Source organism: Fundulus heteroclitus, chromosome 10 (genome assembly GCF_011125445.2).
Source record: "Fundulus heteroclitus isolate FHET01 chromosome 10, MU-UCD_Fhet_4.1, whole genome shotgun sequence".
Taxonomy (NCBI): Eukaryota; Metazoa; Chordata; class Actinopteri; order Cyprinodontiformes; family Fundulidae; genus Fundulus; species Fundulus heteroclitus.
This window is the reverse complement of record NC_046370.1, coordinates 13,206,054-13,220,789: the sequence shown is the minus strand read 5'-3', so window position 1 is coordinate 13,220,789 and position 14,736 is coordinate 13,206,054. Positions and strand designations below refer to the sequence as shown.

General features: G+C 40.2%; 1 protein-coding gene across 15 annotated transcripts in view; it reads left to right on the top strand.

Annotated features, from left to right (window-relative positions):
• The window catches only part of zgc:114120 (uncharacterized protein LOC619267 homolog), a 142,675-nt gene that overhangs the window by 119,052 nt on the left and 8,887 nt on the right, over window positions 1–14,736 (top strand). For 12 of the 15 annotated variants that reach the window (XM_036142053.1, XM_036142050.1, XM_036142047.1 and 9 more), the window contains 9 exons: window positions 577–737; window positions 1,863–2,038; window positions 3,115–3,272; window positions 6,150–6,297; window positions 10,569–10,872; window positions 11,141–11,480; window positions 11,570–11,712; window positions 13,680–13,829; window positions 13,907–14,008. In XM_036142053.1, coding sequence (XP_035997946.1) covers window positions 577–737; window positions 1,863–2,038; window positions 3,115–3,272; window positions 6,150–6,297; window positions 10,569–10,872; window positions 11,141–11,480; window positions 11,570–11,712; window positions 13,680–13,829; window positions 13,907–14,008 — 1,682 coding nt within the window. The remainder of the gene's footprint in view (window positions 1–576; window positions 738–1,862; window positions 2,039–3,114; window positions 3,273–6,149; window positions 6,298–10,568; window positions 10,873–11,140; window positions 11,481–11,569; window positions 11,713–13,679; window positions 13,830–13,906; window positions 14,009–14,736) is intronic. The other 3 variants (XM_036142052.1, XM_021316542.2, XM_021316538.2) reach the window with 3 other exon arrangements.

Below are 14,736 nucleotides of genomic sequence, written 5' to 3'. Positions count from 1 at the left end.
GATTAGAGGTGTATAAAAATATTGATATATTATCAGGCGTAGCTTCTTTTTTTTGGTTTAAGTTGATTAAAGTCAGCTTAAATGCAACTCTGTTCTGAGTTCCTTTCCATCGTCCTCTTCTGCATGATTCATGTAACCCAACACTCTAATTACTGTGGGAGCTTAGCTGTCATTGTCATTTCAGAGGATTTTCCGATTGGGAAGCTCTCATGCATTCCGATTGTCTTGGGACACTGTTATAATGAGACACATTGAAAATGTTTTTCATTATTGATATATTTGTCCCTGAAGCCTTCCCATGTTATTGTTCAGTCTACTGTAGCATCCCCTCCTGCCCTTCAGCACTGATAGATATTGTCCTGTTTAAATACTTCTAGCAACAATGTTCTCCTTCCGGTAAATTAATCTATCACAGTTTTAATATCCAAACAACTCGGAGCTCCATTTTACTCACAAATATTTATCTAAAAAAAAATCTTTGCTTCAGGACCATTTCTATCAGCTCTGAATTTTTCCTGCAAAGGAACCGGATAAACAAAAGTTAAAGGAGCTCTCACTAATGTACATTTATTGCAGCTCTGACACCATCTGCTCCCCTGGCCCTGATGCCGCCTCCGTGTTCGGGGGCCAACCAGCCCGTGGCCGTGTCCCGTATGCAGATGCAGCTCCACCTCCAAGGCCTGCAGCAGAACACCAACGCCCTGCGCAAGCAGCTGTCGCAGCTGCGCAACATGCAGGTGTGTTTGTGCACAGAAAACGGCTGTGTGACATTGAGACTGCTCATTTGTTGCAGATTTTGGATAATTTGTAATATTAACACAACTACAAAACCTCGTAAAAAGTTAGATTTCAAATAAATATGCAAAACAGAAGAATACAATCATTCAAAGAAATGCTAACAATTGAATTCATGAAGTATAAAGAGTAATCACTACTTAAGACTATTAAACTTGTTATCAGGGTGGAAAGTATTACTTCTAAAATAACTTGTAAAATCGAGTAGTTTGAAGTAAAAAGTAACTTTTGTATTTTAAACTTTTTATGTCTGCTGAACCCAAGCATCCTGCACACAAACTGCTTAGACCAGGGGTCATCAAACGTTTTGAAAATGGGAGCTACTTCTGCGGTGTCATACAAAGCACTACCTGTGCTGACACTTGAACTGAAGAGTCTGAATCTATAATAACTTTATGTAAAATAAAAAAAATCATTGCTTTTTTTTAAATGTCATATATAGATATATATATATATATAAAACTGTGATACAAAAGGAAAGGCAATGGGATAAAGTACAATTTTTGATGCAGCTCACTGGTGAATTGTGCTATTTTTAGAACAGGCTCATGGGCACCACATTTGGTCCTTGAGGGCAACCTGGTGCCCACGGATACCGTGTTGGTGACCCCTGGTTTAGACTTTTACCTTCAGGTCAACGCCACAGAGGGCTTGTTGCAAAAACCAGCCACCGCAGAGACGGTTTCTTCCCTCCAGGCTATCTCTCTGATGAACACAATAAACACCTCACAGCCTGAGTAGTCAGCTACACTGCAGGGAAACAAAATAGGAATATTTCCACTATCTCAACCTGCCTTTTATTTTTCTTAAATGAGATGTACACAAACGTACAGTTTCTACATGTTGTTCTTTTTACCTTTATCCTCATTTATACTTAATGTCTGTATGCTGTGACTGCCTCCAGCCAAAGTCAAATTCATGTTTTGTTCACACATACCTGGCCAGTAAAGCTGATTCTGATTGTAAAGTAATAAACAAAGCAAACTGACTAAATAATCAGTTTGCTTTATATATATATATATATTTTTTTTTTAAACATTGTTCCCTAAAACAATTGGATTTCCCAGCTGGAGAATCAGGACTCCGTTCTATCTCTACTGCGTCAAACTGAGTCTGAGCTGAGTCTCATGATGCTGGACGCCATGCGACCCCAGGAGGACCCACTCCAGAGACAGCGCCTCTTAGTGGAGGAGGAGAGGCTGAAGTACCTGAACCAGGAGGAACTGCTCATCCAACAGCTGCAGTAAGTTCACAGCACACTTACAGATGCCAGTTTGCAGTTTGTTGATTCCAAAAAAACTGCGACGAAATGTAAATGTAGAACTATTTTAAATGTTTGTTGTCATTATTTAAATCTGAGTGTTGTAAATAATTACAGGCCGCGTGGTGGATGCATTGGCACTGCTGGAAGACCTTGCAATGGGAGAATCCTATTCCTGACATTTTTCCTGACATTTTTTTAGTTTCTTTGTCTTTTATTATATATATATATATATATATATATATATATATATATATATATATATATATATATATATATATATATATATAATGCTTTTTTTCTTTTTTTATGGCACTAGCAGCTAGTTTATCTCAAAGTATGCTGACAGGAAACGGGGTTTGAGAGAGGGGGGAAGACATGCGGTAAAGGGACTAAGGCCTCCGTATGTGGGTCATGCTCACTACCCCAGTGCCATTGGAGCACACCCCATTTCTTTGCCTTTTGCTCATTGTTACCATTTCACCATGAAAAAACGATCAACTGACCTATTTTTTAAACTTGTTAACATTCATGAGGTGCTTTGCATTGACCTTATATGGTTGTATCTAGGCATGTAGATGCCAGTATATGAGGTGAAACCTGGTACGCAAACGGGTGCGCATGGTTTAATAAATCAGAATTTTCTTTTGGAGTATGCCATTTTCATTTCCTTTGCGTACGTACACTTAGTACAGATTCTATGCAATGTTTTATAAATGAGACCCCAGGATATTTATAACCTTTTGTTGTGATGTATTCCGCAGAGTTTGGTTTAATTAGTTGCAGGTGTATTTGTTTGTTCTTTTTTTTGTCATGATTTTAAAGCCCCTGGAGAGTCAACAGTGGCTGTAGTTTCTAATCAATTGCTTTGTGTTTACCCAGAATCTGGGTTACATATACTAAATATACATCCCAGAAAATTAAATATCCCAGAAGTATGATAGTGATTGTTAATCTGTGAACTAATCTGTGAAATAATATTGGTCTGATTAGAAAATCCTGTTGAAAATTGTATGTTGTGGAGCTATCAAACACTGAACCGCATTTTTCTTCCTGAGGGTGTTGGGTTTTGGTTTACCTTACAGTGATCTGGAGAAGTCTGTTGAGGAGCTGCAGAGGAACTCGTCGGTGAACCACGGCCTTGTGACGGAGCAGGAAGTGGAGCAGAAGAGCAAAGAGCTGAGGATGTTGGGAGAGACTCTGACCGAACTCAAAAGTAGGTGCTGTTGTGTGTATTGGTTGTTTTATAAATCTAGTGGGTGCTCAGCATCTGCTGGTTTTACCTTTTACAGCTCAGTTTCAGCCCACCATCATTAACAATTCATAATCGCCTCTGTGCATCTAAAGACCCCGATAAACATGTCAATCAATTATTTATTTGTATAGCCCTTTCCACATTCACAATAATGGTGAGCAAAGTGCTTGACAACGTCAATATTGAACAAAAAAGACAGATGAAATAAAAAAAACAAGGTAAATAAAACAAAATAGGTAAAACAATGTAGATAGACCAGAAGTACAACCACATTGTGTGATGATTGAAAGAAAATGAATGCTCCTGGAAAACCAGGAAGAGGAACCTCCAGTGACTTCAAAAAGCATTCAAACCCTTTTACTGGTTTGTGTTGCAGCCAAAAACCACAATGTGTTTTATTAGTTTAAACCCAAAGTTTGCACACATTGTAAAGAAGACATATAATCTTCTTTCTTGAATCTGAAACAAATCTGACCCAGATGATGACATAAGGACATTGTCTGATTGGTCAAAAGGAGACCCACCTGTGGATGTATTGTAAGGCAACCCCTCAATCATACTGCTTACTGGTTTGCTTCCTGGTTTGACAACATGGAAAGTCCCAAAAAAGTCATGCAAGACTTTAACAAACTGGACCTTCACAAGACTGGTTTCCTGATGCCTGAAGGCACCTTTGTTAATCTAGTCTTCAAGGCAAAATGGTCTTGTTTCTCTCTGCTTGGAGTATAAACCCCTCGTTCAGAGGGAACCTGTAATGAAGAGAACTACGAAGAAATGGTCACAGGAAGCTGAGGAAGCCCTGCAGGAGTGTTTTGAGGCTACAGACTGAGATGCTTGGCTAGATTTTTACTGAAGTTAATTTAAACATACAGGTGGACGCTATTTACAAAGGTGTCGTCTGAAAGCAGTCACTCTTGATTTTATGGAGCATCAAAGTAAAGGGTGCTGGATATAAATATATACATAGCTCATTTACAGTTTATTAAGGCACTTTAACTTATAAGTATATTCCATTCATTTGGTCAAATGCACTGAAAATACAGTGGCATGGCTTTAATCAGTAAACATAAAAAAGTAATTATGAAAAAATATGTTAGTTTTAGTTTACAGTTGTTGTGCAGGTGAGAGCAATTGTTAAGTGTTATGCAAAGAAACGTGTATTAATATTAATTGGTCTTCTTTCCCTTTAATTGCTGTTCATGAAGTTTCAGTTTTGGCCTTCTGTCCTGCTGCCTTGACCTGTGTGCTACTCTCTATACACTGAATTTTAATGACTTATTCTGAAGCTCTGTGGGTTTCTATATAGCGTTGGCTGAGCACTTGTTGTTGCCATGTCCAACAGATCCTACAAATATGAGAAGGGACTTAGTACCTCAAAAAGAGTGAAACTTACAGAAATCTAAACAATCACGAGTTGTCTATTTAGGATGACAGACTGCCTGACATTATGTCTGCCAAAATTTGTGGGTAAAGTGAGACGTGTTACCAGGAAGTGAAGGCTAGCTTTAAGTTTTATAAGATGAGTATTTTTAACGCAACGGTAGTACCAGCAGACCAGAAGAGCTTTGAAGGCATACTTTTCCCACCGTCCATCTGTTGAGATCTGCCTGATTTTGAGTTTTGTTCAGATATTTTAATCTGTTCAATAATATGCTTTGGTTTACGTTTTTAGTTATTCATATGTTCAGTTTTTCTGTGTTCCCTGGTCTACTCAATATTTACCTCTGTGCCTTAGTATTATACTCTCCCACAGCTACTCAATGGTTTGCTTACTCACCTGTGTAACATTCAAACTTCAGTCCTCAGAATAAATACTCCAGGGTTCTGTCACACAGCTGTCAAATCCTCGTTTTTTATCGTGTCCTCCCCTCTCTTTGAGTTTTTGTATTAATAAAAGCTGAATGTGGAATTTGTAGGTCAGTTATTGGGTTCTCTATTTAAATATCCATAACTCAAAAAGAGAGCATCTCATTAGCATTCCAGACTTTCTATAAGGACTACATGTCCATACTGGCATTGGAACGCCTTGAGATCCTCCACAAGGAGCTGTAGAGTGTCGTTGGGTGAAAGGGATGTCTGATTTTTTTTCCTTGACTTGTTGGCTTTTTGACTAGACTTTGGATTACCAGAAAACAATGGATCGATGTTGTTGGATGTCAGGGTGGTTCAGGTGTTTTTGAGAAGGCATGAAGGTGAAGAACTTCCTCTAAAAGGCCCATTGTATTAATTATCTGTTTATGGGCCTTTAGAAGGTCAGGGATCAGACAAAATACAAACAGAGTTCTAGTTTCCATTAATATGGCTGGATGTTGCACACATTTTCAAATGTTTGTTTTAAAACAAACATTTGGTCTGTAATTAGAATGTCACAAATGTAATAAAAAGGTATTCACTTGTATTTGTTTTATTGAGTACATGATTATGTTCAACTAGCTATTACTTGACTGCGAGATATTTGTCAGTGATGTTAATAGATACCCCCCCAGTGTGTTTCAAGGGCTGAAACTCACATGTCCCGGCCCCATTACTGATTTTACCAAAAAGAGCTCCTGCTTTTCATGGGTTGGAGCTTTTCTTTTAATTTTTTAAAGGTCTGCTGAGAATGAAACCCTGTTGTTCCTCTTCTCTAATCATTTCAATCAGAGAAGTGCTGACTGTTCTACATTATTTTGTTAAAGCACATTTAGCATGCACTCTGTTTTGCTGAGACCCGCTGATTAGAAATATTTGACTCACCCCTCCCTTTCGCCTCCCTCTCCGTGCCCCTACATTTTTCTTTATGTATGTCTGACAGATTGTTTTGTCTCTTCAGCAGTCTGCTCCTTCTCTCTTCTACAGACCAGTTCCCCAGCCTGCAGAGTAAGATGCGAGTGGTGCTGAGGGTGGAGGTGGAGGCTGTTAAATTCCTTAAAGAAGAACCTCAACGCCTGGAAGCTCTACTGAAACGATGCAACACCATGACAGATGCTCTCAGCACGCTTCGCAGGTACTCGCATCAAACGCTCCTCTTTTTTTTAACCAGATAGGTTCTTACTTTGATTTTGAACCAGTTTGGCCTACACATCACATTTCCAAATGCTAAGATATTATCTAACGCAAATTTAAAAGGTTTAAAAACAACCAGAATAAATGACACCATATCCAAAATCATGTCCATATCCTAATGTAATGTGTGCTCCTTACTGTTTCCATAGGAGTAGGAGGGAAACCAATCCACCATGTTCAGCCAATGAAAAACGATAATCTAGTCATCAGTAAATTTGAGCTCCACCTAAACAACTTTTGATACACATTTGATACATTTACCCTAAATGTAATTTGAACAAAACCAATTCAATTCAATTTCATGAAACATGTCATTGCAAGGCACTTTCCAAAGTTAAATTCAATCAGATTATACAGATTGGGTCAGATTATACAGATTTGTCAAAACATTTCCTATATAAGGAAACCCAGTTGATTGCATCAAAGTTTTGACAAGCAGTATTCACTCCTCCTGGAGAAGCGTAGAGCCACAAGGAGAGTCGTCTGCATTGTCCATGGCTTTGCAGCAATCCCTCATACTGAGCAAGCATGAAGCGACAGTGGAAAGAAAAACTCACCATTAACGGGAAGGAAAAACCTCCAGCAGAACAAGGCTCAGTGTGAATGATCATCCGCCTAGACCAACTGGGGGTTAGAGAACACAGAGCAAAGACACAACGAGAGAGACAAACAAGCACAGAAGCACACAACACAATCAATGCAAATTTGAGAACAGTAGAACTTCGTAGAGTGAGAAAAATAGACCCTGATGTCCTCCAGTAGCCTAAGCCTACAGCAGCATAACTATGGAGATAGCTCAGGGTAACAGGTAAAACCACAGCTGAGATGTTTGGTCATAGTTCACGGGAGAACACGTCTACCTAAACACCTCATTCAACCTGTCTAGCGTGGTAGTGGAGGGATAATTTGGGCTTGTTTTGCTGCTACCGAACCTGGACAGCTTGCAGTCAAAACAAAAGTGTCTGCAACATTAAAGCTTATGAAAATTACCTCAAGGTAGAACAAATAGAAGTAAAACTTTATTTTGGAGGTTGCAATTTGTTTCAGCAATCTCATCTATCCAGTTTGATGTATCAATGTGTTACACAGTAACTAGCCCCCTGTACACGCACCAGCAAAGTGATAATGTCTGAGTGTTGCATGTTAGCTCTCAATCATACGAGTCGGACTGAAAGCTGGATGCAGAAGCGCTCTCCTCTTTTCAGCATCGGTATTACTGATAAAATTAACGTTAAGACACTCTGGTCCATATTTACATCAGATCATTTCATCAGAACATGCTGTGATCCAGACGCCAGTGATTCAACCTACACATCAGCCTCTTTGTGGGTTGAAGGCAAGGCAAGGCAAGGCAAATTTATTTATATAGCACAATTCAGTACAAAGACAATGCAAAGTGCTTTACATGATTAAAATATAGCAAAATAAAACAGAATAAGAGCAAGTAGGAATAAAATATAGATAGAAAATAGAACAAAAAAGTGGTGATTCAGTTAACTAGGACAGTTGAAGGCAATTTTAAACAAATGTGTTTTTAATCTTGATTTAAAAGAACTCAGGCTTTCCGCACTTTTACAGTTTTCTGGAAGTTTGTTCCAGATAATTGGAGCATAGGAACTAAATGCTGCTTCTCCATGTTTGGTTCTGGTTCTAGGTATGCAGAGCAGGCTGGAGTCAGAAGACCTGAGTGGTCTGGATGGTTGATACGCTGATAACAAGTCTGTGATGTATTTAGGAGCTAAGCCATTTAAGGATTTATAGACTAACAGAAGTATTTTAAAGTCTATTCTCTGAGATACAGGGAGCCAGTGTAAGGACTTTAGAACGGGGGTGATGTTCTCTACTTTCTTAGTCTTAGTGAGAACGCGGGCAGCAGCGTTCTGGATCAGCTCCAGCTGTCTGATCCACTTTTTAGGCAGACCTGTGAAGACACCGTTGCAGTAATCAATTCGACTAAAAATAAACGCATGGATTAGTTTTTCTAGATCCTGCTGAGACATCAGTCCTTTAATCCTAGAAATGTTCTTCAGGTGATAGAAAGCCGACCTTGTAACTGTCTTTAGATGCTTTTGAAGGTTCAGGTCTGAGTCCATCACTACTCCCAGATTTTGGGCCTGATTAGTGGTTTTTAGCTGAAGCGACTGAAGCTGTGTGCTAACTTTTGATCTTTCCTCTATTGGTCCAAATATTATTACTTCAGTTTTGTTTTTATTCAATTGGAGAAAATTTTGGCACATCCACGTATTGATTTCTTCTAGGCATTTATTGATTTCTTCTAGGCATTGAAGTGTTTCATGTCAGTGATGATAAAATACCGGAGCAAGCTTTGAAATATAAAATGCCTTTTTTAATAAACCCATCTATCACTTATTCAACTTAATCTGTTCTGAAGAGAATGCAAATTAAATCAGACATTCTTTAAAAAAAAAATTAAAACACTAGGCATGCTTGATCCTACAACCAATCTTCACCAGGGGGCAGGGAAGCTAGTCAGAGTTGATGGAGAGATGGATGGAGCTAAATACAGGGCAAGCCTGGAAGAGAACCTTTTAAAGGCTGTGAAGGACTTGAGACTGAGGCAAAGGTTCACCTTTCAGCAGGACAATGACCCTAAAAATACAGTTAGCGCCACAATAAAATGGTTTAGATCAAACGTGTTAGAATACCCTTGTCCAGACTGACTCACTCCTTCCAATCTCCAAACCAGAAGCATCAGGTTTCTTCACCCAAAAAGAAATTTGACTTCAGTTCCACTTTGCTCTTAATTAAGACATTTTAAGAACAATATAAAAGCAAACAAAAGTAATTTTCTTGTAAATATGAATATATATATATATATATATATATATATATATATATATATATATATATATATATATATATATATATATACTTTTTAACAAAAGAGGATTAGACTTGTGCAAAAAGCATAGTACTGATCTGGATAGTCTTAAGGGTTCAACAGAGTAAAAGCCTGGGGCAAGAAACTGTCTACATGGTGGCTGGTTTTTGAAAATGGCACTCTGTAGCACCAACCTGAAGATTAAAAGCTTAAGGAATTGTGTCCAGGATGTTTAAAGTCTGTGGAGATGTCAGTTGCCCCTTTTTCTGAACCTGGACCTATACAAGTCCTTGAGGTAGCAAAAGTCAGCCTTGATGAACCTCTCTGCAGACCTAAGTGTTTGTTGCAGTCTGGACCTGTGCTGTTTCGTCAATGAGCCAAACCACACAGTGATGGTCAAACACAGGACAGACTGAATGGTGTCAGTTTAGAAGATGACCAGCAGCTCCTGTGGAAGGTTGTATTTCCTGATTAGACCCAAGAAGTACAGTCTCTGCTGAGGTTCCTAAAGGGTGGTTCCTATTAACCTTAAGTGATCTACAGCAGACACAGTGTTGACGATGGTGAGGTGCGGGAGCGTGAGGGGTATCCTCTGGAAATTCTGTCATCTCCACTGAGTTTAGCTCCAGGTGGTTCTGACCACACCAGTGAACCAGCCATTCCTCCTGCTGTCTGTATGCAGACTCATTAATGTCTTTAATTAGACCAACGACAGCGGTGTCATTTGCGAACTTCCGGAGTTTCTCAGTCTGGTCCGCTGAGGTCCAGTCATTTGCGTACAGAAAGAAGAGGAGTGGGCAGAGAACACACCCCTGGGGGACACCGATGGAGATGTTTCTTGTACTGGGGAAGATGCTCCCCAGCCTCATCTGCTGTTGTTGATCAATTTGACTCAGCTATAACTATTTAGGAAAGAAGTTTTGCCAAAATTTAAGTCTCTGGATGAACACAGCTGGTTGAGACGTACCTCAAAACACCACTTGTAGCTTTAATGCAATGAAAGGTTTTTTTATAAAGTATTGTCTACTACAAATTAATGCCACAGTTTTGAGTTTTTGTTTCATACCTTTTTTTGTAAATCATGTAACAATGTCCTTTTACTTCACACTTACAGGTGGTTATCACAAAGATTGGACAAAATGTTCAAGAAATTTAAATGATTTAATGCGTGTGCTTAAAAATATTTAACTTAGTTTTTTAACATTCCTTTTTCAAGAGTAAGAAGTATTAAAATATAAACTTGAATTTCTTATTGCATTTATTTAAGTTCCACATTGTTCTGCTGCGCCCAACATCCTGAGGGCCAGAATGGTACATTATGTAAATTGTTGATGCTTATTTTTCGTCCCTTGTCTTTTCTGTTCGTACAGACAAGTCTCTGAAGGTGTGTGGAAGACCCCTGAGGACCTCTCCAGCCAATCGTTGAAGAGATCAGAGGACCTGAGTCGCAGCTCCACCCTGGATATCCTGAACAGTCCTCCTCTCAGCCTCAGTGACCTGAGTACCAGCTCTGGTCTGGCCAACTGGATGCCCATGTCCTCCTCTGCCAGCGAAGCTGACACCTCTGGTCCCGAGCAGGACGTCCAGTCCTCCATGTCTTTCAGAAACCGAGTCCTTGATGAGCTGCCAAGCCGGCGTCCTGCAGACAAAGCTGTGTCTGCCGAAGTCAGACTGGTAAACCTCAATGTCGATGTTTTTCTTCATCAATGTGCTGTAAACAGAAAGATATTTACAGCTTACCCTTCTGCCAGATGGCAGATATTCATTTACATATGACATTATATCTGAAAGCTCTTAAATCTGTTACAGAGACCCTCGTCACACACAAGCAGATGGTTTATTATTCCATTTGTTGGGGCGGCATTAGAAAACAAACTCCATATATCTTGCCAGTAGTTTCATGCCGTTGGCCTTTATTTATCTGTGTCTGTATATCTGTCAGGCGGCTGAGCGGGACTGGGAGGAGAAACGTGCCAGTTTGACCCAATTTAGTGCCCAGGACATCAATCGCCTGTTGGAAGAGACCCAGGCCGAGCTGATGAAGGCCATTCCAGACCTGGACTTTGCTGCCAAGCACATAAACAAACCGGCAGTGCCCCCTAAACCCCAGATAACTCTACCAATAACCTCCACCACAGCTACTGCTCCAGCTGGAGGGACCACAGGGACCACAGCCACCGCCACCACCACCGCATCCAGCGGGGACCAGCAGCCTGGCAAAGTGCAGCTGGCCGCTCAGAAGCTCAACAGCATGGAGAGTGGCGGTTCACATCGAGGGTCCGGTGAGTTGCCCAGATGTCGCTTTCATCTTTGCAGAATCTAAATTATTTGTTTAACTAAACTAAGCACGTGGTCTTCTCTGATTATACAGTGGACCTAAGTGTTGCCAGATACAAAACCGAAAAACCTTCCAAGTCTCCTCCCCCGCCTCCCCCTCGCCGAAGCTTCCCATCGGCTCACGGCCTCACCACAAACCGTACTGGAGACGTGATTGTCACCAGCAAGAACCAGAAGGTGAGACGCAGGGATTTTATCTGGCACTATTAATCTAACTGACAATGCAATCAGCCGAGAAACTACACTATTAAACAAATGTTTTCAGTTCAGTTTAGTTTATCTATATAACGCTAATTCACAGCAAAAGGCTTCTCAAGGTCAAAATACACACATTGGAATTGATCCTTGTTATCCAACAGTGCAGTAAAGTTCAGTTTATTATTCAATTTGGTAAAACAAAACCCAGCAGATTTCACCAAAATCACAGATTCTACCCGCATTCACTCCTCCACGGTTAGCATCCAGTGAGAGTGAATGGTTGCTTGAGTTGTTGTTGAGTTTGCATAAATCTCTCATACGGAGCATGCATGTGGAAAGTAAAACTAATTGAAAGAAACCTTCAGTAGAACCGTGCTCTGTGTGGTTTGAGAAGATGGACCAGAGACACAAAAAGAACAGAAGCACTGATCCAGGTGTACTTTTTACATTAAAGAAAAAGTTGAGGGTTTATGACAATGAGACACTGTCATTAACTTGTGAAATGCTGAGTGAATTTCTGAGAAATAAATTTTATGGAGTCAGTAAATGTATTCGAAACAGCACCAAATTTCTTTATCTCAGACTTACTTTTATTCTTGCATCAGCTATGTCACCTAATCTGGAAGCAATCATTGGTGCTTATGCATTCATACAATGCATAAGCTTTTTTATTTCACATTTACCTTTTTTTAAAGCTGAGAGTGTCAAAAAACTTCTAGTCCAGCCTGATATCTTGTGATAAAATAATTTGTGTCATAGAGACTTGCTTTTAGCCACAAGACGGACTGAGGAGCCATTTTCACCTTGCTACCATAAAAAGTGAGCAGGATGGTGAAGGGCATAACAAAATCTTAAAGTCACAGTTGAAGACCTGGAAAAAACAGCCGCACATTGGGCTCACAAGGTCTCCATAACCACCATTAGGAGTAACACCAATAAGATAATGTACTTTAGGCACATTATCCTTATGAAAGACCCTCACCTATCAGGGAATGCCGTTTCCATTATAAGGTGTTGATGCTCTGCAACCATGCGTAGGCAGAATGCGTCAAATCAACTTCCACATTGATGGCAGGGCCTACGCTTTCTCAGCAGGACATTGCCAGAAACATCACACTTTTTTCTTCACATAGTCCATTCTGCTGCCATGTGTTCCCCAGGTAAGACACGGCCACAAACCCATCCATTCATGCAATGTAAGAGAAAATGTGATTCATCAGACCAGGACACCTTGCATCATTGCTCTTTGGTCCATTTCTGATGCTCATGAGCCCATTGTTGGAGGTTTAATGACTGGATCATCTTGGGAACTGTGAAATGCAGCCCCATGGGCAACAAAATGCAATTCACTGCATGTTCTGACGTTTTTCTGTTAAAACCAGTGTTAACCTCTTTCACAATTTAAACCACAGTAATTAGTCTTTTTAATCAGACCTTATGGGCGAGCCTTTATCCCCCACGTCTATCAACGAGCTCTGTTCCCAGTTTAGCTTTGTTCCTTAATTGGGACTCTTATAGACAGATACTGATCACTGCAGACTAGGAACATCCCAAATAAGATGCAAATGTTCTGTCCCAGTAGTCCAACTATTACAATTTGGTCCTTATTGTCAACCCGTTCATATCCTTCATGGCCATTTTTCTGACCTCTGAAACTCTGAGGATTAATGTCCAGCTACTGTCTGATATTAAGCACCCATTAACCAGTGTCATGTTAAGAAAAATACAATTGTCAGTGGTCATAACAGTTTATTGGCAGATCGGGGGACTGTCCTGCCCTGTATGTTTTAGATCTTACCCTGGTTTGACACAACTGAACCAAATTAAAGGACCCTGCAGAACCTCATGTTGTGCTAAAAGGCGTCTTAGTGCAAGGACTCTTGTAGAGCCTCTTGAATAGAGTTCTACACCTCTGAAGTTTGATTCCCTCTGTTTTGTCTGTGTAGATGGAAGAAGATGGTGACATGCCAAAAACTCTGGTAAAGCTGAGACGGACTCCGTCAGACGCCCCCCGACCGGCCTCAACTCCACCTGTAATCGCTGCCTCAGCCATTCAGGACGAAGACGATGAAGAGAAGATCCTAGCCGAACTAGAGGTAGGACAGTTCAAAACAAAGCTGTAGATTTCCGTTCCTTTTGTCACGTCTCACCTCATTATTTCATGAACCAAAAGATATTTCAGAGAACACCTGTTAAAGAACTCCCCTGTAGTAAAAAGAGCAGCAGCCAACCAAAAGCCACCCCTCCATGCGTGTTTGGGTCGCTGGGCAGAAAGGTAAAGTTAAAACCTGAAGCTGTCGCCTCCTGCTGCCGCATCTCTAGATCTGTTTCTGCTGACCTTCCCCTCTCTATTAACTGCTATTTATTTCCTACTTTGCTAAACCTACCATGCAGACTAAATACACGTTTAAAGAGAAGAAATTGAAAGAAAAGCAAAAAGTTGACCTGCACATGATTAGAAATAATTTTGCTGCCCTTTACCTTCAGATATGGTTTTGTATTTCTGTTCACAGAGACGATAATATTGTTTTAGGTAAATGTCATACTAAATCTAGTCTAAACATATGCCTCGCTTCATTTCACCAGCACTTACTGAGCTGACTCAAATGTCTTTCAGCTGCTAAATGCAGTAACGATTGTACAGAAGGTTACCTTCAGACATTAAACAAGCAGGGGGGAGGCTGTGGTTAACATACCAGACAGAAGCAGAAATGAATGGGGATCTGAGCAGCGCAAAAGTTCAGGGAATGTCACAAGTTCCTTCCAAATTACTCTCATATACAAAAATGTCTTATATAAAAGACAAATAGGAACACAATCGTTGTTTTTGATACTCATTAATCACAGTTGCTGGTTTTCATGATTTTTTCCCCCCCATAACATCACAAGAGGCATGCAGTACAGTTACTGACAATATCAAGTTTGCATTGTCACATATGTCAGCACAGAACTCCCAATGTATGACTAAGGATTTAACATGTTGACAGCTCGTAATGGTGAAGA